At 37.8% G+C, this 27,725-nt stretch overlaps 1 protein-coding gene across 4 annotated transcripts in view; it reads right to left on the bottom strand.

Annotated features, from left to right (window-relative positions):
• The window catches only part of LOC134754235 (protein cycle), a 191,743-nt gene that overhangs the window by 18,338 nt on the left and 145,680 nt on the right, over positions 1-27,725 (bottom strand). For all 4 annotated transcript variants that reach the window (XM_063690416.1, XM_063690418.1, XM_063690415.1 and 1 more), the window contains 2 exons: positions 17,669-17,824; positions 9,247-9,348 (listed from right to left, as the gene is read on the bottom strand). In XM_063690416.1, the coding sequence (XP_063546486.1) occupies positions 9,247-9,348; positions 17,669-17,824 (258 nt within the window). The remainder of the gene's footprint in view (positions 1-9,246; positions 9,349-17,668; positions 17,825-27,725) is intronic.

Below are 27,725 nucleotides of genomic sequence, written 5' to 3'. Positions count from 1 at the left end.
TATGTCTTTCCCGTCACGGAACCATGGTGTTCCGGGCCTTTGGGAGACGTGCCCTATTGATATTTTAATGAAATGTAAGGGGTACACCGAGCGGATGCTGCTCTTGCCCGTGTCACGGGACAAAGGACAGGGTGGAAGGACTATTGGGAGTTGATGGAATCTAAAATGAACTAGGTTATTGAGTGAAAGCGATGAACTAAGTGCTGAGCTAATGGGATAAAAAACCGGACGCCTGCCTAATAAAACGGTATACAATTTTATTTCTGCAGACGGTGACTCGCCCTCACAAGATGGGCCTCCACAAAAAGCGACATCTAGGATGGATTAAGGGCAACACCGGTGTGAGCGGCTCAGGGGTGTCGAGAGGTGTGCGCCGCTTTCTACCCAGTGGCTGTTAACATTGGAACCCCCTGGAACTTATAGCTCTAACGACTCCACTCTGGCCGGCACGCCAGGGCAAGCCAGAGGTAGAGAATCCTCACTCTCCTTCGGGTGACAGAACTCCCCAGGAACACTCGGGTACGTGGGGTCGCTACTCCCCAACAGCTCGCTACAAGCTGCCCTGCGTAACCTAACCTAATCTAACCTACTTTTCTGATAGCATTTCGTTTCTGTAAGGGTCACAGCTCTAACCTAACCTACTTTTCTGATAGCAGTTCTGTTCTGTGAGAATCGCAGTTCAAAACCCAACCACCCACCTAATCCACTTTTCTAGTAGCATTTCCGGGTCCGTGTCCGGGTCCGGGTCCGTGTCCGGGTCCGGGTCCGAGTTGGGGTCCATGTTCAGACCCGAGTCCGGGTCCGTGTCCGGGTCCAAGTTTAGGTCTGGGTCCATAAGGAAGAGAACAAATCGCCAAACGTGAACTATGTGTCATTGAAGAGTTCCATTCTGATTATTATCAGCAAATGTCACTTTTTTAAATGTAAGTGCTTGATCCTAAAAACTTAAGTTGATTAACAAACATAACGAAGAGGACAAATCGCCAAACGTGAACTATGCGTCATTGAAGAGTTCCGTTCTGATCATCATCAGCAGTTCCACTTCATCAGATGTCACTTTTTTAAATGTAAGTGCTTGATTTGTTGATGAAAATACTAAAATCACTATATGTATGCCTTTAACATTTGAGCAGTTCCCTCGATTCCTCATGGATCCCATCATCAGAACTGCTTTTTGATAAAAACGGGACCAATCTGTATGTATATACTTACAATCAAAAAAAGAATTTTCAAAATCGGTCCAGAAATGACGGAGTTATGGAGTAACAAACATTAAAAAAAAAAAAAAAAAAAAAAAAAAAAAAAAAAAAAAAAAAAAAAAAAAAAAAAAAAACAAAAAAAAAATACAACCGAATTGAGAACCTCCTCCTTTGAAATCTTGAAGTCGGTTAATAATAGTACCAAGACAGCATGATACAATTTGTGCATTTGTTGAGAAATTATCAGGTAAATGTCATTCCTGGTTTTTATCCCTATTCACCCTGGTTGACGGTAACAAACTTATCTTTTAAACACCTGCCTTGAAACCCTCGCAACGCTTAAGATTCCAAGTTTAGATGCACTCGCTACGCTCGTGGTTACGTACCTCGTGCTACCTTAGAACACAAAACTCAAATCTACCGGAGATAGTCCTGGCGTCAACCTACATGGCGGCGGAGGACGAACCACCTCCAGTGGAAATGAACAACCTCATACGCTACTGCGAACGAGAAAGGCTCGAGCTGGTCATATCTGCAGACTGCAACGGCCATCACAACCTATGGGGAATGGAAACCAACAACAATAGAGGTAACGATATTGTTGAATACCTTATGTCAACTAACCTAGATATATTAAACACAGGATCAAAACCAACTTTTGTCACACGTAGATGTAATACTATAATTGACATTACTCTAAGCACAGGACTGGCAGCTCAACACATATCCAACTGGCACGTGTCTGACGAGTTATCCTGCTCCGACCACAGATGGATTCGGTATGACCTGACAGCCGACACCCACACACCCACACCCAGAAGAAACCCGAGACGCACGGACATAGCGGCGTACAAGGAACTTCTGGTAGGTAAACTAGACAATAACAAGCACACAGCAAGACCTAGCAATACAAAGGAATTGGAGGAGCAGGTAAACTTACTTATTAAGAACATAACTGATAGCTACGAAAACACATGTCCACTATCGACCCCATCAGCGAGAGAACAAAGTAGTAACAACAAAACCAGCTGGTGGGGACCGGAGCAGGACCGAATGAGAACAAAAATGAGAAGGCTACTTAACAGAGCAATGAACACAAGAGCTGAAGAGGACTAGGACAGGTACAAAACAGCCAAAACAGACTATAAGAAAAGACTCGGATACAGAAAATCAGCCACATGGCGGAACTTCTGCGACAACATATCTAATGCAACACAGGCAAACAGAACAAGGAAAATCCTTGCAGACCAACCAAGACAACTACTGGGTACCCTGAGGAGACAAGATACCAGCACCACCAGCAGCCCAGCTGAGACAGAAAGGCTACTGGTGGAGACCCATTTCCCAGGATGCAAAGTAGTAAACGAACAAGACCAAGAACAGCATACAATAAACGTTAATCCAACAGAAAGCGAATGGAAAACAGCAGAACACATAACGGAACAAAACAAAACGACCTGGGCGGTAAACAGTTTTGACAACTTTAAATCGCCGGGAACAGACGGAATTTACCCAGCCCTGCTAAAATGGGGAGGACATACACTAATGAAACATCTATCCAATCTACTGTGCAGCTGTATAGCCTTTAGATATATACCACACAAATGGAGGGAAGTGAAAGTGATTTTCCTACCAAAACCAGGAAAAACAGATTATTTGGATCCTAAGCCTTACTTCCTTCATGCTAAAAACATTAGAAAGACTATGTGACAGAGAACTGAAGGACACGGCTCTAAAAAACATAGAAATCCATCCAAACCAACACGCCTACAGTCAAGGTAAATCAACTGACTCAGCTCTCCATGCTGTAGTAAGCAACATAGAGAATGCGCTAGCAAGGAAAAACTCCTGCCTAGGCACCTTCATCGACATAGAGGGAGCCTTTGACAAGACAAACTTTAGCAGCATTCAACAAGCGTTACAAAGACATAGAACCAATCCGCTCATAACCGAATGGATAATGAATATGCTAAAACAAAGAATAATAAAACTTTCCGAAAACCAAAATCACCAGAGAGAGAGAGGAGAGAGAGTCATGAGAGGATGCCCCCAAGGAGGAGTACTCTCACCATTGCTTTAGAACCTGGTGGTAAACGATTTAATAACAAAACTAAACAACAAAAATTTTATGACTATAGGATACGCAGATGACTTAGGCATACTAGTCAGAGGCCTAGTAATAAGCACACTGTGTGATCTCACACAAACAGCACTGAAAATAGTTGAGAAATGGTGCAAGGAGAATGACCTATCGGTAAACTCAAAAAAGACCGACATAATTCTCTTCACACACAAACGAAAATTGGGTACATACGAAATGCCAACGCTATTTGGCACAATACTGACACTTTCAAAAGATGTAAAATACCTAGGCATAATCCTGGATGACAAACTGAACTGGAACAAACACCTGGACAATAAACTAAACAAAGCAACAGTAGCCTTTTGGCAATGCCGGAGAATGGTGGGCAAGAGATGGGAACTTGCCCCTCACATTACCTATATACTGTTGCTCTACAAAATGGAAATAATGCCAATGATCAGCTACGGCGCGGTTGTATGGTGGCCCCGCACCCAGCTAACCACGGTAATAGAGAAACTAAATAAAACACAAAGACTAACATGTGTGGCCGCGACGGGCTGTATGAGAACTACTCCGACTGCGGCCCTAGAATTAATGCTAGGCCTCCTGCCACTACACATATACATACAGAAAGACGCGGCTGCCACGTCTCTTTGGTTGAAAAATCTAAACCTATGGACACCTTTCAGCTCATCGCACAAAAAGATCTATGAAAATATGATCTCAAAACTGCCCATGCTGGAAGCACCTATCGACAAAATACCAAAAACTATGATCTTCTGGAAAGATTATGGCATATCGTTAACAGAAGATCCGAAAGAAGGACTAAACCAAACAAACCTAAGAATATTCACAGATGGCTCAAAAACAAATGAAGGGACAGGATGTGGTGTCTTCTCGGAGGACCTGAACATACGCATCTCAAAACCCCTGGGTGAACACAACACGGTATTCCAAGCTGAATGTGTAGGAATAATAGAAGTATGCAATGCCATAACAAGACAAGTGAAACACGAAAGCATACTAATACTGTCAGACAGTCAATCAGTACTACAAGCGCTATGCAGCGACAAACTTACATCAAAGCTCATACTTGAGTGTCATCGGAGCCTCACTGAAGTGAGCAAAGAAGGCAATAAAGTAACAGTACAATGGATAAAGCGGCATAGTGGATCAAGAGGAAACGATGCAGCGGATGAACTGGCCAGAAAAGGTTCAGAAACACCGGCATACGGACCCGAGCCAATTATGCCCCTACCAGTATCTTACTTACACAACCAGCTAGAACAACATCACATACAACTGCACAACAAGTACTGGAATGAATTGGAGACATGCAGGCAAACCAAAGAAATTCTACCGGAACTGAACCACAAGCTTACCAAAATATTACTGAAAACACCAAGAAGCCAACTACGTAAAATAGTAGGATTAATAACAGGACATAACACACTAAACAAACACCTACATAATATGGGTAAAATTGACAGCCCCATATGCAGAGCGTGCATGGAAGAAGAAGAAACAACAAAACATATTCTCCTAGACTGTAAACAGGTAAAAGTATATAGGAGCAAATACCTAGGGAATCCATGCACACTGAAGACTTTGCTAGGCTTCGTGGAGGAGCTGGGGTGGTTAGAGTAGCGCTACCTCGTTTCACGCAAAATAGGCACTCAAGCAATTGGATGTCGATTTGCGCATAATGCGGGGGCTTTTTATTTTTTTTAATTAAATAGTTATACCTATATGTTTTTATTACCTACTATAATTAATAGAAGATTTATCACCGTCCCGTCACCCGTCACCACCCCGGCACCGTCACCGTTGGTATGATATAACATATAACTTAGATTATAAAGGAGATAAGATTATTGAGGAGTACCCCAAACGCATCAATTAGCTGAAGTTTTGAACGCGGATGCCCTTGCGGACTAAACTTAGATTGCTCAATTAGCAAACGTCGTGGGGCATTGGCGGCTTAATCATGAGTATCATGAAATAGGAGAGTTTCATCTATCAAAATTAAATAATGAAAGTATATTAATTATATTGTTTTTACCATAAGAAATACGAGTTTAACACTATTTTGTTATAAAAATATAAGATTTATTATTAATTTAAAAATCAAATCTAAGTTTAATATCTGTATGTCACGTGACCGCAATCGCCGACCACAATTTTTAGGGTTCCGTATTTTTCGTTGCATATCTTACCATCAGGTGAGATTGCGGTCAAATGCTTGCCTTTTTGTAATAATAAAAAAATATAGCGATGTTATTTTCACGAAATAAAAATACCAGTTGACTATCAATACTACACGAACAATTATAAATATATTTGAAAAAAAAAATGTAGAATAGCCTATTACACACGAGACGCTGCCCCCGCGCCCCGTGGCTACGCGATATCGACGAGATGTACTTTCATAAAGTACGTAGTTTCAAGCCCCTAACTGAAAAAAATTGTTCTTGATATAATCTCTCTCAACACTTAGATTTTCAAGTCCACTATTTATAAAAAAATGTTCGCTCCCGATGCAAACTTTATGAATACAAACTTTTCAAACACAGTGCAATCAGTTTTCGTCAATTTTTTAATATTACCTTTTACCAAGTTTCATGTTCCTTGCTTAAACGAAAACTTCAACTACATATAAACTTACATCCCCTTTTTAACCCCCTTAGGGGTTGAATTAAGAACGTTGAAATAACTTTTTTTTTTGTAATATTATACAATGCCTTTCTAAGAAGTTTCAAATCATTTATAATGGATTCAAACTTTCAACCCGTTTTTAACCCTTTTAGGGGATGAATATTTAAAAACGCTTAAATTACTTGTCTTTGTATTCTAATAATATGCCTTTATACAAAGACTGAAGTCCTGTACTAAAAAAAAGGTTTGATCTCCATACAAACTTTCAACCTCTTTTTTACCACCTTGGGGGATGAATTTTCAAAAACGCTAAAATCACCTTTTTACTCTTTTAACGATATACCTTTTACGAAGTTTCTACTTTCTAGCTTAAAAGAAAATTTGAACCCTATACAAACTTTCAACCCCTTTAAGGGGTGAATTTTTAAAAGCGCAAAAACGTCGAAATCTTTCTTTTTGTATGCGTCTATTATGTCTTTCTAAGAAGTTTCAAAGCATTTGTAATGGTTTCAAATTTTCAACCCCTTTTTAACCCTTTTAGGGGATGAATTTTTTTAAATGCTGAAATTGCATTTGTAATGGTTTCAAATTTTCAACCCCTTTTTAACCCTTTTAGGGGATGATTTTTTTAAAATGCTGAAATTACTTTCCCTGTATGCTAATCACATGCCTATATGCAAAGTTTTAAGTCCCGTATTTAATAAAATTTTTGATCTCCATCCAAATTTTCTACCCCTTTTTCACCACCTTAGAGGATGAATTTTCAAAAACGCTGAAATTAGTTTTTGTGTTTTTCATAATATATCTTTTACCCAAGGTTAGAATTCATAGCTTAAAATAACGCCAAATAAATAATAAGTAATAAGCCATACAAACTTTTTTCATCACGTTAGGGTGATGAAATGAGGGTCCAAAGTTTGTATGGGTTTCAAGTTTTATTTTAAGCTATGAATTCTAACCTTGAGTAAAAGATATATTATGAAAAACACAAAAACTAATTTCAGCGTTTTATGCGGCCCGCGAACCTCTCACTTGCGGCCCGCGAGCCACCTTGGCTATTTTGTATATAATTTTGGCAAACGACAATACCTGATAAAGTCATAAATATTAACCAAAGATAACTCCGTAATAGATGGATACAGTCTAAGGAAAAAACGTGCCTCGAAAATCAAGAAAATTTGATTCTCGTTCAGAGGGCGCTACTAGCTTTGGCCAACTGTCGTATAGATGGCGTTGACGGTTTCGTTTGTTATTGAACAATTTTAACGCATATCAGTGAAAGAACATGGGTCAAAATCATAAAAATAATTAATGCAAATAAAAAAAATCATTTATCCATATCTGAATACATTTTATCGTATTTTTAAAAATATTTATTTTTAGTTTTAAAGTGTGTCGACAGATGGCAGTGAATTTACTGGGGTTACAAAATTTACTATGACAGTACCGCTCTAGTATAAGTTACTCTATGATATTAACAAAGTGCGGCCCGCGTCAATTTCGTTAACTACTATGTGGCCCTTGGCTGCTAAAAGGTTGCCGACCCCTGCGTTAGGGTATGAATTTTGAAAAACCCCTTCTTAGTGGATGCTAACGTTATAAAAGCTAGCTATTGTGAAAAATTCAGCTCTCCAGGTCCAACGGTTTGGGCTGGGCGTTGATTTAAGTGAGTCAGTCAGTCAGTCAGGACTTTTACGTTTATATATATATATAAATAGATAATTATACCTATAACTTAAATATTTCTCATCACCACTATTTTATTTTAAAACTAATAAATGTTACCTACTACATAGCAGACTTTAAAGACTCTTTATTTACCTTTTTGGATTTCCATAAACAATGTGGTTCATAATTATTCACCGACGTCGTGTTGAAGTAGATAACCAAAGAAATGAACACGGTGTCCAATATCTATTTTAAAGTGATTTTTGTCCATATAGTTTAACCATGAGACACACAGTACTGTAATATTACATTTTACATAAAAATGTATTCGCAAAGTAAAATCATAAAATTAATAGAAACAAAAACACGCACATAGCATGTCACAAAAGTCGATCCAATGAGTTAATTTAACTGAATCCGTATAAGTATAAATGACCATTTTGTGTTGCTCGAGTTTTAGGCGGCATTTAAACCAGTACACACAATAACGACATAACCCCTTAAAAAAGTTTTGAGAGGTGGTTTTGATGTGTCAGTGGTGATGGTGAGGGGCCGGGTTCACAGGTGGGCGCCGAGGGCTTCGGCCGCCGTCGTCGCCCGGCAACGCGCCCGTCGCTGGTCGCAGCCGCTGCCTCCGCTCAGCTCTAATTGCTTTAATTGTATTCACTTTTTTGCGATGACGGGGTATTCAATGCGAAAATCTTGTACACGTAAGTACATTGTACGGTGTTACGATCGATGCATTATGACATTAGTTCGGCAATGTTTGTCAAGTAGATGGTACTTGTACAGGCAGCATCAAAAGTAACGTATCAGATTACGCGTCAAAATTATCTACAATTCTTTAACAGTTTATGAAAAAGAGATAAGTATGTGTCTATATGTAAAACAATTATACAGACACTTTAGAACGCGTTGTGTCATCCGCTACAATTGATGCAGATTGTACCTACTACTACAATCTGCATTAATAGTAGCGGATGAAGACCTTTCTGTAGTACCTACCATCTACCTAAATAAAGCATAGCTAAGCAAACATTTTAAAGAAAAATCCGAATGTTATGAACAACTCTGTAACATTCGGATTTTTCTTTTTTTTTACATAAGTACAGATGTAGTGCATAAAAGTGCATAATTGTTTTCCGTCGAATTTTCTCTTAAACGTATTAAATACGAACGTTTAAGATAAATTTTGTGATGCTACTTCAGCCTACCTAGATGTAGTGCATAAAAGTGCATAATTGTTTTCCGTCGAATTTTCTCTTAAACGTTCGTATTAAATACGAACGTTTAAGATAAATTTTGTGATGCTACTTCAGCCTACCTCAGTACTTTTTTACTAAGACTTACTGAGACTGACTGAAATAGCAAGACACGTTCGTACATTTCCGTGAAAATACAATGGAAAATATTTATGTACTACATCTGTAGGACCTTGTATTTACTTTGTTACCTTGTAAACTTTTGTTGTTTTTTACAATTCTGTGGCTGAATGCGACTGTGAAATATTGAACGAAATTTACGAAGTTACGTAAGACGCTGCGTAACGCAACCCTCGCACTCGCACTTGGCCGATTTTTAAATATTAGTTCGTCGGCCACAGCCCACAGTGACACAGATCAGATGATGATAGCAACTTACTATGATGATCCCTTGCGTTTACGATTGGAGCTCTGCGAGGAGGGTATGGCTGGGGCGGGCAGGTTCGGCTCGCAGCTGGACATTTCGAAGCGGTCAGCGCCACTGTAACATCGTGTATCGTTAATTCAGTACTTCCTAGAGTGGCTATTAGGACGGACAGAGATTTACAATTATGAATAGACAACGTAATAGGCCACCAAACGAAGGATAAATGGGGGAAATAAATCGTGTGTAAACAAATTTTGGCATAGGTGTAGGGAATTAGTGCACTGCCTTATGGGAATATAGTTCAGATCCGGAAACCGCTACCAAATTTTAGTATGTTGCTGGGCATGGTACTGGGTCTCCAAAACTGCCGGGAGACAGCGGCGCCGGCCATCTACTTCAGCGGAATGACGTCATCAAAATGACTCCCGCCTCGTTGCGAATATTGCATTTTGCACCCAAAATATGCATTGCACATACACGTGTGGGGCATTTAACGAAAGCCAATAAAATATTATATATTTCGCTAATACACTATGTACCAAAATATACAATAGTTTAAGAGAAATTTAAAAATAAATAAAAATGATGAAAAAAAAAATCGATTATTTGGGTTTTTCAACCAAACCAAAAGTCGGACGTTAAAGCAATGTACTACAAAATTAAAGCTGATGTCTCAAGCCATACACTGATATCAAAATAATCAAAATCAGATCAAAAATGTGAAAATCATGCATCAAAATGTAGGTATTTGCTAGAACAAATGCATTAAAGTTAAAAAACTCGAAATTGGTCATTTTCAGGATAATTCGCATAAGCTTCTAGTATGTTATTAGCAATATAAAAAGGATCATAAAACTGCTGGGAGACAATCTCTATAGTGCCTGAGTGACAAATAATGGCGTCATACATGTGACCACTGGGCTACAAAGGCGAATGAATTGACGCCTCATTTATCAAAATCAGTTTAGTAGTTCCTGTAAACAATACATTACACGTAGACAGCAAATTCTGCCTATTTCTATTGTCTGGGAGAGGACTCTGACTTCTGTAACAGGTTTTTTTACCTAGCTCAGAATTCAGGGACTTCAACACCTATTTTGTAGTTGCTTCTGTCAATTTCTTTTTTTTTTTTTCAAATTCATTTTATAAATTATGATTCCACTCCAAAATGTCGTTTTCATGTATTTTATGTAATGTTCTTTCATTTAATACCCCATAATTAGAACTATTCATTGCATAATATGAACGCATTAAGGTAGAATTGTTGGCGCGCTTTCGTTTTTTTGGTACAACTTCCACAGTTTTTATCAGAAATTAAAAATTTAAGCTGTGACGTATAGTTGAATAACTGGTTTCTTTTATATTAGAAGCAACATTGTTATAACGTTTTCAGTTGAGCTATAAAATATATAAACACGAACTTTTCTCAAAAAAAGTGGTTTTTCTTTGTTTGTAGCTCCTAAAATATACATTGTTTTTATAAATAATGTATTAACGAATCATAATATATTTAATAACCTTTCGTTTGATATAGCACACGTGTATGTATGACTCATGGTATAGTTATAATTTAGATTTTGCAAATTTCGGTAGTGGTCACATGTATGACGCCATTATTTGTCACTCAGGCACTATAGAGATTGTCTCCCAGCAGTTTTATGATCATTTTTATATTGCCAATAACAAACTAGAAGCTTATGCGAATTATCCTTAAAATGACCAATTTCGAATTTTTTAACTTTAATGCATTTGTTCTAGCACCTACATTTTGATGCATAATTTTCACATTTTTGGTCTGATTTTGATTATTTTGATATCAGTGCATGGCTTGAGACATCATCTTTAATTTTGTAGTACATTGCTTTAACGTCCGACTTTTGGTTTGGTTGAAAAACCCAAATAATCGAAAAAAAATATATCATTTTTATTTATTTTTAATTTTCTCTTAAACTATTGTACATTTTGGTACATAGTGTATTAGTGAAATATATAATATTTTATTGGCTTTCGTTTAATACCCCACACGTGTATGTGCAATGCATAGTTTGGGTGCAAAATGCAATATTCGCAACGAGGCGGGAGTCATTTTGATGACGTCATTCCGCTGAAGTAGATGGTCGGCGCCGCTGTCTCCCGGCAGTTTTGGAGACCCAGTACCATGCCCAACAACATACTAAAATTTGGTAGCGGTTTCCGGATCTGAACTATCTCTTCGACCGTTTTCCATAATGCATAGTACTAAATGGTGTATTAAACAACATATTAGAAGTACCGGAGGGTGGGGGTGAAGCTAACGGGTAGGGGCCGGTTAGAAGGTCCCTTTTTATAGTTTTTCGTAAATAGCTCGTAAACGGCGGCGTAGGCGCCCCGTAGCATAAAATATTCTGTTACATACATAATTTACATAAAATTGTCTATAAAAAAGATTATGTACACTTTCTGCTAGGACCAAGATTTAAATAGTAGTTTATGTGACTGATACATAATAAAACGCATTAAAATACGAGTGTGGGTTTAACTCACTTCGTTCGTTTCTTAAAAGGACCACATGTTGTACAATTACATACACTGCTTTATCTACATCCATATCATAAGCTTCAACAAAACAAACTAATATTGTCTTCGGTTACCGCGATAGTTACTCATGAAATAAAACTATGAAAACGGATTATATCGCGTATATATAGGTATGTACCTAATATATATCTTTACTGGAAAAAATAATTGTAGTGTAAGCTAGCCTTATGAACTGATTTTGCATGTACAACCAGCCTTAGAGTTTATAGTCTATGATGGTTCATTATTTTAGTATGTGGGTATTTTTGCACTTTGTAGTTTTTCCTTAATCACCCGTTGACCACGAACGCTGTAAAGGGTTCGAAACGTCATAAATTCAATATACGCGATATAATCCGTTTTCATAGTTTTATTTCAAAACAAACTAATTTTATACATACAAACCTACTAAACGTGACATGCATGCCTACTAAGCATGACACGCATCGGTAGCTTTTTAGGGTTCCGTACCTCAAAAGGAAGAAAACGGAACCCTGGATCACTCGTGCGTCTGTCTGTCCGCCTGTGATAGCCTATTTTCTTCGAAACTACTGAACCGTTAAGTTTAAAGTTAAGTTAAGTTGAATTTGGTACACATATGTAAGTTTATTGATATTAGAATAGAGGACAAATCACATTTCTTTGTTTCGTCTCATTGCGTCTCACTCTCTCACTAAGCAAAATGTGAGACGCAACTACACATTGGACAAAGATATTGGAATAGGATCCTCAGAGATGTTCTAAATTTGAATGTAAATAAGGTATCGGTTATCGGTAACGTAGAGTTAAAATAAAATGACGAATTACAATGCACAGATACAGGTTTGTTAATATAGGCCGTTAGCTTATCGGTTCTGAATATATTTTATTTATGGTTATGGTATAGATGTAGATAAAAGATTTTAAAGCGCGAAGGTTAGGGGTAACATGACCTCAGTAAAAGTTGCACGGTTTTCGAGTTATAACCGATTTAACTTTGTATTCGTTAACCGTGCAACGTGCACCTCCTACCTCCAGTGCCAGTTTCACGTGATGTTTTTGGGACACCCTGTACATCTATTTTGTAGGAAATGTTATACAGATTATTTACGTACCAGACTATTTTTCGCTATGGGCTACCGATTAAGTCATTTACGAAAAATTAAAAACAACGACCTAAGGATTTAATATAATTTATAAGTAACTTTCCCGCTTTAAAATCTTTTTAAATATTGGTCCTAGCAAAAAGTGTACATAATCTTTTTTGTAGACAATTTTATGTAGATTTTGTATGTAAAATAACATTTTTTAATACATTTGCTCAAAAACTTTTCGTGGCTGTTTAGCGTGTGGAAAGTTGGTTTTCGCGAACTAGTGCTTTTTACTTTTCCAATTTTTTTAAATTTTAACTTGTTCCAATTCATGACTACTTATTTATGAGTGTTAATATTAGTTTCTTTTAAACGTCGTAATTAACATAAAAACCTGCTGTTAATGTAAGAATACGCATATTTCATATTTTATTACTTACGTCTTCATCATTATAAGTATTATAACACGTTTATTTTTTAATGTTGAAAAACCGTTCTTAATAAGTTGTCTGAATGGAACGGAACGCCTGTCAAAGAAGAGCCGTATTTTCTTACTGTAAGAATGTTTTAAGTTTCCAAAGGCAACATTCGATATTGTTTTTATAAATATACGATACACAAATAATCGTATGTAATGATATTTAGGTAATAATAGTACAATGTTTTAATATTTACAATTGTTTCTGTCTTATAGAACATGCATTTGAAAAAAAAACTTTCATTGAAGTGGGTTCAATAATAATAACAAAATCTATTCTAGTCGAATAAAAGCTAGAAAAACACCTCTTCATAATGTCAATGTCAATGATGTCACAGAATGAATAATATAAAAGTTTCGAATTCCATTCCTTGCTTGCTTTTGTTGCTTTTCTTATTTTTTCGCAACTGTATTAAAAACCGTCGTTCGATACACGTGCGGAAATGTCATTCTTCACTCGTTCCGATATCTCGGTACTCGTGAAGTAATGACATACTTTCCGCATTAGCATCGAAATGTACTATTATGCTACGGGCCACCGTTTAGGAGTTATTTACGAAAAACTTTTTAAAAAGTATTAACTATTAAAAATAAGTATTTCAAAAGTATAGTAACCTATTAAAAGTAAAGTAAACCATTAAAAAACGAAAAACTATATAAAAAGGCGCCTATACCGGCCCCTATCCGTTAGCTTCACCCCCACCCTCCGGTACTTTTAGTATGTTGTTTAAAAATACACCATTCCCTACAACTATGCCAAAATTTTCTTACACACGAATTATTACAAATGTATGGAATAAATTACAAATGTATGGCGGTCGAAGTTAGCATCGAGCGTGCATACGTTTCGCGGCCCTCGGGTTAGTGTGCAAGCTGCAAACTGGGTGGCCGTTCTAGCGGGGCGACCCACCGCACCGGGGCGTACACTGGCACTGGCACTTGCAGCGCGCCGTCCAAGTAAAACAAATGCAAACGTAAGCGGGTGGACTCAGTGCACACTGCTTAAGACTCTTAAGAGGAAAGAGGACCATTGTCCTCTTTGGATATTGACATTTTGATGTATTAACCATAGCTATGCCCCTACGTTTGACCAAAAATAGGAGCGAAAAACAGATTTTATACAAATTTTTAAATGCTTCTAACTTATAAATTAAAAATTCGACGAAACGTAGGGGCATAGCTGTGGGTAACAATATAGACCGTGATTACGTTTTGTATTGTTTATGAGCTCCCGATATTTCCCCCGTCTATATCCCGGTCAATATAAGTCTAGTGAAACTGTGAATCATTCAAAACTCTTATGTACAACAAATCGCATTAAAACATTTTCAAAAATGGTAATATCGAGAGAGTAAAATGAGGACTACGTTTGTATGAAAAGGCGACTTCGCGCGGGTCCTCCACTTTCGTCTTAAGGCCTGTGCCGAAAAAAAAAACTGTAATTTACAAACGGCTGTAATTTTATTTCCAAGCAAAATGGCGACAGCTTTCTAACCGCAGTTAAAAGTCCTATTATCAAATTATATATTCCAATATAGATAATTCTGGTTTTACGCCATGCGACGTTACACCGGTGAATAGAAGAGATCACTGAAATTTAATATTTTCCAAATGGCAAGTAAATTTTCAACATCGTTCATGCTTGCTTTCGATACACTTAAAATTACCTTGAAGTTTCGTGCATTTCATAATATAAATAAATAATTTTGTACGTTGTACGCAGACCTCTAGGAATAAGTGACCCTAGGACCATCAGAAAGATTGTTAGGTAATAGAATTTGCGCCTGCCCCCGCATGCCCGTCATATTTATCGTGAAAAATTGGGGTACATATGCGGCTTAAGTGAAACGAACTATAAAGAAACATAGTATATAGATTGGTACAAAAGTTAGGATAGCTAAAGTAACCGATGCGTTATTAATTTCTGGGCCAAGTCGAAAATCATACAATTTCCTTCGTACAGAAAGTCGCATTTTGTAATAGACGATGAGCAAAGTAAGACCACCATACATCCTGCAGTGCCGTTCTCTCGACTATTCATGGGCTCAAATCAAGAGTGTATTAAAAGAAAAGGATAAAACAGCCAGAAAACTTTAACAACTCCAGCAGGTGTTGGGATGGTGCAGCCAAATATGAAAAACAGCTCCGTAAAAAGCAGCCACTGAATGCGCTAGGAAAAAGCTTCTTATCACTCCTGCAGAAAATTTAATAATAACAAAAACTGATGGCACAGTGGCTGTTAACATCAGTCACTGGGTAGAAAGCGGCGCACACCTCTCGACACCCCTGAGCCGGTCACACCGGTGTTGCTCCTGGTCGTCTTCACGACGGCAGTTTCAAGGGCCCATCTAGTCAGCGGCAGGTCACCACCTGCCTCGATAACGAGTGTTAGCATTGTTATGGCAGGTGTCCGGACTTCTTTACAATAGCCCAGTCTCATTGTCCATCCAAACTTCAATCCATAGACCGGTATACTGTTCACTTTTCCTATAATAGTCCCAATGCCTGCTGCGACCGGTTCATGGGTGTCTATTGTTGCACCTGTGAACGGGTTCCAGCAGGCATTCTACATGACATTAAAGCTCTCCAAGGGGCCTCTACGTGTTGGATCCTTATCCCCACGCAAGCCTATCAAAAGACCGGGATTTATAGGCCCGTGAAATCCGAGGAGATACAAATAAACCGCAATTTCTAAAGTATTTGAGAAAGCCATGTGCAAACGGCTCTACTCCTATTGCGAGAAATACAATATTCTTGACAACGCACAAAATGGTTTCCGGAAGAAGCGGTCAACAACTTTAGCGGCTTTCAAATATGTTAACGACATTTTGAATATATTAGACAAAAAAGAATACGCGATAGGTGTGTTGTTTGATATGAAGAAAGCCTACGAAAAAGTAAAATTCAGTATATTACTCGATAAATTATACGGAATTGGAGTGCGAGGAATTACTCATAAGTAGTTCAAATTATATTTAAGCAACCGAAAGCAATACGTCGATATCGAACACACAAATAACCAATCAAGGGAAATTAATGTTTGCGGATGATTTCTCATTGCTACTATCATGCACTTGTAATACAAATCTCAATGACAAACTATCGGAAGTTGTAACAAGCATCGTAAACTGGACAAATGACCACAATCTAGAAATTAATTTTTCAAAAACAAAACATGCAATTCAGGCCTCACCAAAAACAAGAGCTAGACATAAATTTTTAATTCCAAAATAACAAAATAGAATGCGTGCCCTCCTTCCCACTTCTCGGCATAACGATCGACTCTCACTTGAATTGGAAAGACCACATAGAAAAAAAAAAAAACAAACTTAGCCAATTTATTTACGCCTTGGGACAATTAAAAAAGACCACAGACTTACAAACAGCCCTAACAGCTTACTATGCTTTTGCCCAGGCATGGCTTCGCTATACCATAATTTTATGGGGAAACAGTACAAACGCAGATTTACTAATTTTACAAAAGAAATGCATCCGTATCTTAGCAAATATTACACTACCCGATAGTAGTAAGCCACACTTTAGAAATCTTGGAATTCTCACGGTACCCTGCATATATATTTTTGAATTGTGTAAATTTGTAAAAGCGCACCCTGATTTATATTCGAAACTTGGAGATATGCCCCGACGATTCGAATCTCGCTTCAAAAATAATTTGACACAAACCTCCTCAAAATTAGTTATTCATAAAAATGGTCCCTACCCGATGTCAATTAGAATTTTTAATAAGCTACCTAACCAACACCCAAAAATGAGCTAAATGATAATAAGTTTCTGAAGAATTTAAAGGCATTCCTCGTAGACAAAGCATTCTACTCTGTAAATGAATATCTGGACTCCTGCGATAATGCTTAATATTTACTCGTGTCGTCCTCTGCCACCCTTATATGTATACGGCAGGCCATTACATGTAAACATAAGTATTTAATTATTTAAGTAGTTGATTAGTTTGTAATTTTATTGCAGTGCCCTTACAGGGTTGTGTTGAAACATAATAATAATCTTAAGATCTTTTTGTACACACAAAGCAATGATTAAATGAGTATGAGTATGAGTATGAGTAATAATAAAAACTGATAAATATTAAAATTAAAAGTAGCTTCATATTCTAGTAATCCTAAATTCCAAAAATCCTTATAAATTTGCATCAGTTTTTTTTTTTCGGTACAACCCTTAAGTCCCTTGGAAGCCCGACGCCACGTTGCACGCACCGCAGAATGCGCTGCTGGACGCTCGTTCCAGCGACACGTTCCTATTTACAATACGCGTGTTTTAAGGTCGCCTGAAGGCATAAACTACAACGTAAACTTACAAGTGCTTGTCCTTTCTCTTGCGCGGGTCATGACGCGGCTGCGAGGGCTGGTGCGGCTGGTGCGGCTGAGCCGGGAGCAGCGCGCCGCCCGCGTGGGCGCAGCTGCCCGCGCTCGCCGTCAGCTCATACGGCGGTGCCGAGCTCGCGTTAGGCGCACTGTACACACAAAACAAAACTTCGTCACTGCAACATAATATATATTTTAATCTAATTACTATATAACACACATCGAAATTATAGTACAGATGTAGTGCATAATTGTTTTCCATCGTATTTTCTCGGAAACGTTTGTATTTGTCATGCTAGTTCAGTCAATTAGAGCGTCGGTTTTTTGTCTAGAAGTCTTCTAGTAATCGATTTTCGCTTATGTCATTTCGGACATGGGTATATTTAGTATCAGTGCATTCAGTGTGATGTCCTGAATACAAATATATGAGATGACAAGCGCGAAAGTGGTGGGGGTAGTTGCTGTGACGTCATAAAGTCGGCAGTACAAAGTTTTAATTTTTTTTTAAAGATCTATTTTGTATATATTTTTTTTTAAATTTAGTAGTTTTGGAGATAAAGGGGGAATGCCCAACAAACAATTTAGTCGTATAATCAAGTAGCTATACGACTCGAAGTATTATAAAGGTAGTATAACAGTCGTCATTTTGACTGTACGTCGAGTAATGGTGCATTATTCAACTAAATAGTCGGATAAACTTATTGTCGTATAGCAAGATCGAAGAAACGTTTATTCTACCATTTTATGCAACTAAATAGTCGTATAAACTTATTAACGTATTGGAAGGTCGAATAAACGTTTATTCTACCATTTTATGCGACTAAATAGTCGGTAAACTTATTGTCGTATAGCAAGGTCGCATAAACGTTTATTCTACCATTTTATACGACTAAATAGTCGGTAAACTTATTGTCGTATAGCAAGGCCGTATAAAGGTTTATTCTACCATTTTATGCAACTAAATAGTCGGTGAACTTATTGTCGTATAGCAAGGTCGTATAAAGGTTTATTCTACCATTTTATGCAACTAAATAGTCGGTGACCTTATTGTCGTATATCAAGGTCGTATAAAGGTTTATTCTACCATTTTACGCAACTAAATACTCGGTAAACTTAATGTCCTATAGCAAGGTCGAATAAACATTTATTCTACCATTTTATGCAACTAAATAGTCGGTAAACTGACTGTCGACTAACTGTTACTGGGGTGACCGTTATCCGTATTTAAGTAGAAACAGTGCTCTTATACTACCGCTATTTAACCAATAGTCGAATAGATGTGGTTAAATAAACTTTTATACAACTTTTGATACGTCCATTGAAATTATAGAGAAGAGTCTATGTCTTGTTGTGATGGATTCAAATAAATGGAAAACATAAAGAGGAGTGGTGGTTTCCGGAGAAAAGTCTAAAATAAACAACTTGCGCTTCGAATACAAACACATATACACTATATTACAGTTGTAAGAACTCAAGCTGGAGGAAGTAATAAAAAAGAGGGTTCCGTGTCAATTTTAGATGGTAGTGTGTCTCAAATGTCATCAATCCTGCCAGTGGCGCGGCAGGTGGGTGAATTGAATACTTTAATAGCTCCAGTGAAGTGACCGTCCGACGGCTTACACATTATACGCAGAAGTGGCGTTGGTACTCTTACGTTTGTTTTAATTATTAAATAAGTTTGCCTACTAGATTTAAGTATCGGAGTTATTTTAAAAATATAATAACTAATTGACATTCAATTTTTATTTTAAATTACCTAATTTTTATAGTCACAATCAATTAATAAAACTTAATTAAATATAGGTCAGCTCAGCGCTAATTACAATGTTCACATTCATCTTCTGGATAATGTTAATGATTATATATTGCGAACGATTGACAGTTTGAGCACCAAAATAAATCACAATATAATAAATTCTTCACATTCTTGTCATTTATTGGCTTGGCTATTCTTGGCTAAAAACGAGCCTTATAACTCTTAATGTTAATAAAACAAATTACATATGTTTTACTAAATATATCAGCTCACAACCTAATAATAATCTTAACTTAAAAGTTCATACTTGTAATAATTCTAATCTACCTTCATGTAACTGTATGGGAATTGATAAAGTAAACTCCACGAAATATCTAGGTGTAATGCTGGACCAGCGCATGTCGTGGTATACTCATACTGAATATGTAAATATGAGAATACGAAAACTGATATGGCTATTCAAAAAGTTAAGACACATTACAACAAAAAATCTATTAAATCAGTTATATATAACTTTAGCTCAATCAGTAATGTCTTACTGCATATCAGTTTGGGGTAGCTCAGCAAAAACCAAGTTTCTGGAAGTTGAAAGGGGGCAACGTTGTTTACTAAAGGTTATGTACTCTAAGCCATACAGATTCCCAACGAAAGACCTCTACCACCTAAGTGACTTACTAACAATGAGGAAGCTGTATGTACTGAGTCTAACAACGAGACTACATAAAACATTACCATTTAACCCACAGCTGCTAAATCGTAGAAGAAAACATAATGTTGCCCCCATATCAACTACAAAATCTGTATTTGCTAAGAGACAATTTGGAGCGCAATCTGCATATGTGTACAATAAAATAAACAAAATACTAAATATATACAATTTACAACTATATAAATGTAAAAAAATATTAACCGAGTGGCTTAAAATACTTAACTACGAGGAGACAGAGGCTCTGATATATTAAATTAAGTTGATATTAACTTAAACTCTAAAGTACCTACTTATCAGTTTTAATATAATAAGTAAGAAAATATGACATTTTACTTTACAGTACCTATTGTATAAGAAAATACCTATTGTGTAAGAAAAGTACGATACATAGTTCTATGCTTTACAGTACCAGATATAAGAAGTGCCGATTAGTACATCACCTCACCACCTGCACTCACACGATCTCATACACCTACACACACACACACACACACACACACACACACACACACACACACACACACACACATACACATTTAATGTAGATAAAATTGTATTAGCTTAAGTTTTCTTTCTGCTTTTGTTAAACTAAAAACTACTTGTTGCTACGGAGGAGCGGGGCTTCCTGATACAGGTATAATATACTTAAAAGGAAGTCCCAACCTACTACCTTGTAATGTAACTTTTTATTAATGGAATAAAATATTTTCATTTTTCATTAATTTTTCATTTTCATATAATAAAATGCAATGGCCTATTTCTACGAATTACGGGCGAATTACATAACAATGAGCACAAAGAATAAAGTGGGTAAAGGACCATGGCCGTTTTAAATATGCTTGGATCATTTCGATGAAATCTGTTTTGTCAAATCATATATTCATTAATCATTTTGCAGCTCACCTTAAAACAAAACAGAGAATTAACAAAAACAATCACTCATAAATTTAACTAAATTTGTTTTATTATTATTATTATTTTACTAGCCTAATTTAGTGCCCCACTGCTGGGCAAAGGCCTCCCCTCGTTTCCTCTACTCGACCCTGTCGTTTGTAGTGTCCCGCCAATCCGGATAAAATGCGTCCAAGTCGTCCCGCCATCTCCTTTTCGGCCTGCCTGCACCCCGGCCAGCACCATCTATGGTGTACCGTGGGTCCCACTCGGTAACCATTTTGGCCCACCTTTCAGGGTGCATGCGGCAGACATGCCCAGCCCAGTCCCACTTAAGCTTAGCGGTCTGGACACCTACATCTACAACTCGAATTCTGGAGCGCAGTTCCGTGTTTCTGATTCTATCAGTTCTGCGAACACCTAGTATACTGCGCTCCATCGCTCGCTGGCAAACCTTGAGTTTGGACTTTAACGCCTCAGTTAATGACCATGTTTGAGCACTGTAGGTTAGGATAGGCAGGATACACATGTCGATGAGTTTGCGCTTGAGACACAGGGGAAGGTCGCCCTTCAATAGCGCCTTCATGGACCAGAAGCTCTTCCAGGCGTTGTCAATACGTCTATTGACCTCTATGGTTTGCCTGTTTTCGAAGGAGGCTATCTGGCCCAAGTAAATGTATATCCTGCCCATCTACCGTGACCCTGTGTTTTGCTCCATTGGTCATCAACTGAGTTTTCGCTCTGTTCATTGTGAGTCCAACCTCAAGGCTCGCTGTGCTGAGATCTTGTAGCATGTGTTGTAGTTGAGATGCCGTGTGGGAGAAAAGGACGATGTCGTCGGCAAAACGCAGGTTAGTTAACCGTTTATTACCGACGACAGTGCCCAATCCTTCCCACGAGACCGCCAGTTTTATTATTATTAATATTTAATTTATTAATATTTAATTATGTACGTAATTAGGTTATGGTTTGGGTAGGTCAGGCGTTTTATTATTTTTCTAGTGAACCCTATAAGTATCGTTATGGCGCCCGTTCCAATTCAAACGTATAGATTATAGAACCTTAAGTTGATTAACCGTCCCATAAGGCACCTGCTTAATCATTTGTTAATCAAAATAATTAAATAAGTAAGAATTTTAAAAGCGCATCAAAAATAAGTTATAAACTTATATAGCAATTATCAGTAAACTTGACTGCGCAGTAGTTTACAGATATAAAATACACTTTAGACTCTATTTTATAAAACCACCAACTTAAAAAAATCGCTACCTTTCTTTCAATTTCACACCACTTTGCTGTTAATATTGCTGTCCTATTGATAATATATTATATCCTGACCATGCACACACCCCGACGCGGAACGATGAAGAAATAAGCTATTTATACGACATTTAAGCGTCGATAACTCAACTTAAAGTTGTATAAATGTCGTATTTCGCACCACTACTCCTCCTTAAGTCGAATAGGCGTCGTAGTAGTTACTATTATACGACTAACTTTCGAATCGGCGACGCATATACGACAACTATGCAACTAAATGGGTATTAAACACCATTACTCAACGTTTTTACGTCTTTAAGTCGAATAAGATGCACCCAAATCGCGTCGTATAAACGTATATACGACGTTTATACGACCACAAAATTTGGTCGCAAAAACCTTTATTCTACCTCGAATTGTTAGTTGGGTGGTCATTTTTTGGCTATTTTCTTAAACCATTTCAAAACTAATATTTTTAAAGTTACTAAAAATATAAATTAGTAATTGTCACAGTGAGCTCTTTTATTTAACACGATATAGTTTGAAAAACTTTATTTTTTAATTTTCTGATTTACGTGGCCTCCATGTTTAAAATTCATTTATTTGCGTTACATGCCCGTCTTTGGGTCACAAACTTACATACGTGTACCAAATTTAAACTTAATTGGTCAAGTAGTAGGGGGTCGGGTCAAAGATTAACTAATTAAGTCCGACTCACGCTTGACTGCACATTTCTAATATGTTTTCCTGTCACCTATAGTGTAAAGAACTATTTTGTGTATTTTTTTTTAAATTTTAGACCCAGTAGTTTCTGAGATAAAGGGGGGGAATAGTAATTATTTGCCTATTTTCTTAAATAATTTCAAAACTAATTATTGTAAAATTATAAAAAATATATATTTGAAATTCTCACAGTGACTCTTTCATTTGATATGTAAAGCGATATAACTTGAAACACTTTATTTTTTTAATTTTCCTATTACCCCCCCAAAGCGGCCTCCATGTTTAAAATTGTAACGTAATACGTTACATGTTTCATAAAAATAGACCTTAAGAGCCCTTATTCCCTGGAGCGTTCATCGATTTCACGAAATAACACTCATTAGATGGTGATGACGCGCGGTACGCGAGCGCCGGCAACTATAACGCGTTTTGAACGCAGAGAAGAATAATCTTGATCGTTGTCGATTTCAATAGCAAGTAACATTATTTTTATTGTTATAGCCACTCTTTTATTTTATTTTATATGCATGGTAGTAGTAATTTCAGTTTATTATGTACTTGTACCCAGAGACGACCAGGGTGCCTAGCCAAGATGCCAACCGTTTAGGTACTTATAGTTTACATTAAAACCAATTCTGCAGCTGGCCTCTGAAATGGGTAATAGAAACGCGATCCGTATGTCTTTCGCTTTCTAAATGACCAGGGTGCCTAGCCAAGATGCCAACCGTTAACGCTCCGTAGCAAACGAAACGTAACTGTCTCTGTCGCACTAATATTGAAGAGTGATAGAGAGAGATAACGCTATTGTTCGCTTCGGAACGAACGACTGGAATCTTGGCTAGGCACTCGGGTTTAGTACCTACAGTTTACGTTAAAACCACTTAAAACCAAATCTGTAGCTGGCCACTGATATGGGTAATAGAAACGCGTTCCGTATGTGTTTTGCTTTCCAGATGATCAGAGTACCTAGCCAAGATGCCAGTCGTTCGTTCCGTAGCGAACGATAGGGTAATCTCTCTCTATCACTCTTCCATATTAGTGCGACAGAGACGGTTGCGATTCGTTCGCTACGGAGCGTAAACGGTTGGCATCTTGGCTAGGCAAGTAGGCACCCTGGTCATCTGCAAAACGAAACACATACGGAACGCGTTTCTATTACCCATTACAGTGGCCAGCTATAGATTTGGTTTTAATGTAAACTAAAATAGGTACCAAAACCTGGGTGCCTAGCCAAGATGCCAGTCGTTCGTTCCGCAGCGAACGATAGGGTAATCTCTCTCTATCACTCTTCCATATTAGTGCGACAGAGACGGTTGCGTTTCGTTCGCTACGGAGCGTAAAAGGTTGGCATCTTGGCTAGGCACCCTGGTCATCTGCAAAGCGAATCACATACGGAACGCGTTTCTATTACCCATTACAGTGGCCAGCTATAGATTTGGTTTTAATGTAAACTATAGGTACCTAAACCTGGGTGCCTAGCCAAGATGCCAGTCGTTCGTTCCGCAGCGAACGATAGGGTAATCTCTCTCTATCACTCTTCCATATTAGTATGACAGAGACGGTTGCGTTTCGTTCGCTACGAAGCGTAAACAGTTGGCATCTTGGCTAGGCACCCTAGTCATCTGCAAAGCGAAACACATACGGAACGCGTTTCTATTACCCATTACAGTGGCCAGCTATAGATTTGGTTTTAATGTAAACTATAGGTACCTAAACCTGGGTGCCTAGCCAAGATGCCAGTCGTTCGTTCCGAAGCGAATGATAGGGTAATCTCTCTCTATCACTCCTACATATTAATGCGACAGAGACAGTTGCGTTTCGTTCGCTACGGAGCGTAAACGGTTGGCATCTTGGCTGGACACCCTGGCCATCTGGAAAGGGAAAGACATACGGAACGCGTTTCTACTACCCATTCAGAGGCCAGCTACAGATTTGGTTTTAATGTAGCCTATAGGTACCTAAACGGTTGGCTTTTTGGCTAGGCACCCTGGTCATCTGGAAAGCGAAAGACATAAGGAACGCGTTTCTATGACCCATTTTAGAGGCCAGCTACAAATTTGGTTTTAATGTAAATTATATTCTAGGTACCTAAACGGTTGGCATCTTGGCTAGGCACCTTGGTCATCTGGAAAGGGAAAAATATACGGAACCCGTTTCTACTACCCATTCAGAGGCCAGCTACAGATGTGGTTTTAATGTAAACTATAGGTACCTAAACGGTTGGCATCTTGGCTAGGCACCCTGAACAGACCCGACCACCTAGGCGAAAAAATTTAATATTTGTGCTATAAAATGTACCTATGATCACATTGATCACCTAAGGATCAAGATTTTCTAATCGCAGTATACACCTCTTCTCGGAACTAGCTCGCTGGTTACGAACAAAACAAACGCCTGACGATCGAGCACAGGTCCGTCCCCTAAGCGCGCTCGGCGGAGACTGAGCGCGCAGCGTCGGTGCAGCGTGATTTATACGTTTTTAAAAATATTTAATTTTAAGGGAAAATAGGTCCTATAGTTATGATTTTTTTTTATGGGTTCACATAAAGTTAGTTTGCTATAATATTATTTTGAGGGCAAAATATAAGTACAATTTGCGATAAAAAAATATAATGCGACCCTGTTTTCACCGAAAAAATTAGGAAAACTCGGAAGGTATTTTATCATTTTTTTAAATGAATCTTTGATTTTCAATCATTTCAGCCCCTCGTACAAGATATGGTAAATTGAATTGTAATCATTCATGTACCTAATGATTCTTGTTTACTGCAAAATTGGCAAACGCCACTTCTCACTGCAAGTTTTGAAAAATACTCCCAGGAAAACTCATTTATTTTAGGTTTAAAAAGAGAAAATGAAAACTTTAACTATTTCAGCCGCTAGTTTAGGAAATGATTAGTTTAGGAACGTTAACAGTTTTTAAATAAATACTAATAGTTACGTCGTAATGTTGAATGAAAAAGGAAGCATTTTGTAAAATACGCTCGTTTGTAGGAATAAGGCCTCTTCTAATGTTCACATTCGCGAGTCCATGAATGAATGCACTTATCGGTGCGCTGTGTCATCGCGCGCAGCCGCTCGCTCCTCGCTCGTTCATTCTATCATTGAAGTTGAGAGGAACGCACGTAACTCATTATCGATCTCTGCTACGGTTCGAAATAACGAATCCGTATTCCGTAATCGAATTTTAACTTCGTCCCTACGCGTCCCTCAACGATTATAAAATCACTGTGGTGTTTAATTATGTTTTTAAGTGTACCCCGAATTGGGAATGTTGTAGTGTTAATTTATTGCTTTGGAATTTTTACTTACAAACCATTTTATAGTAATTGTCATTTAACTAAAGATAAATCTCTTCCTCACTTTAGTTTTATTCATAGTCGTCATGAGTGTCATGACCTTTTGTCAACCGACCCTCCATTTTGTATTAAAAATAATAGTTGCATTTAAATTCCTTATTTCGTTAATTTACTTCGCCTTTTTGTAATCTCCGTATCTGAATTGTGAACTTCCACGGCAACACAACTACTATAGTGCTTTCCTTCTTGCCGTTGGTGTTCACAAAGGCTTATAGACCATTTCTAACGCATTGTCTGATGGCACGTTCCAGGGTCCAAAGTCCAGAGTGACTTTTATTGGCTTCCTGCTTGCCGCCCGCTTGCTGTTCTGCTACTTGTGCTTCTGGCCCTTTCCCCGACTCAGCGCCACACAGTTCCAAGTTGCCAGCGCCGACCCGAAAAACCTGCGCCTACCACTTTGGCACCGTCAGGGGAGTACTTCGGCTGCAAACGACTAGCGGAATCCGATCTTGTCAAGTATTAGCGCGAACCACGACATTTACCCGTTTTTGTGGAAATAAATATATTGAACGTTCTTTTGCCTACTCATTTACAATTTCCCATACCTCCAGAACGCGACAAAATTCATTTATTTGCGTTACATGCTCGTCTTTGGGTCACAAACTTACATACGTGTACCAAATTTAAACTTAGCTGGTGTAGTAGTTTCGGAGAAAACATTATAAAAGAAACCGTAGGGGGTTGGGTCAAAGAATAAGTAATTAAGTCCGACTCACGCTTGATTGCAAATTTCTAATAGGTTTGCCTGTCATCTATCGGTAAAGAACTATTTTGTGTATTCTTTTCAAAATTTTAGACTCAGTAGTTTCGGAGATAAGGGCGGGGGGGGAATGGTAATTTTTTGCTAATTTTCTTAAATAATTTCAAAACTAATTATTTTACTATTATAAAAAAAAATATTTGTGATTCTTGAAGTGAGCTCTTTCATTTGATATGTAACACGATATGATGATACGAGTTTGAATTTTTTTTTTTAAGCTTTACTCATTTACCCACAAAAGTGGCCCCCATGATTAAAATTTATTTGTTTGCGTTACATGTCCGCCTTTGACTCACAAACTTACATATGTGTACCAAATTTCAACGTAATTGGTCCAGTACTTTCGGAGAAAATAGGCTGTAACAGACGGACAGACAGACAGACAGACAGACGCACGAGTGATCCTATAAGGGTTCCGTTTTTTCCTTTTGAGGTATGGAACCCTAAAGAATGATATTAGAAACCTTAATATTATTTTTGAAGACCTATCCATAGATACCCCACCCCACACGTATGGGTTTAATGAAAATTTTTTTTTTTCGAGTTTCAGTTCTAAGTATGGGAACCCCCAAAATTTATTGTTTTTTTAGGG

Source organism: Cydia strobilella, chromosome Z, assembly GCF_947568885.1.
Source record: "Cydia strobilella chromosome Z, ilCydStro3.1, whole genome shotgun sequence".
In the NCBI taxonomy this organism is placed as follows: Eukaryota; Metazoa; Arthropoda; class Insecta; order Lepidoptera; family Tortricidae; genus Cydia; species Cydia strobilella.
Note: the sequence above shows the minus strand (reverse complement) of the source record. Positions and strands in the feature narration are given on the sequence as shown.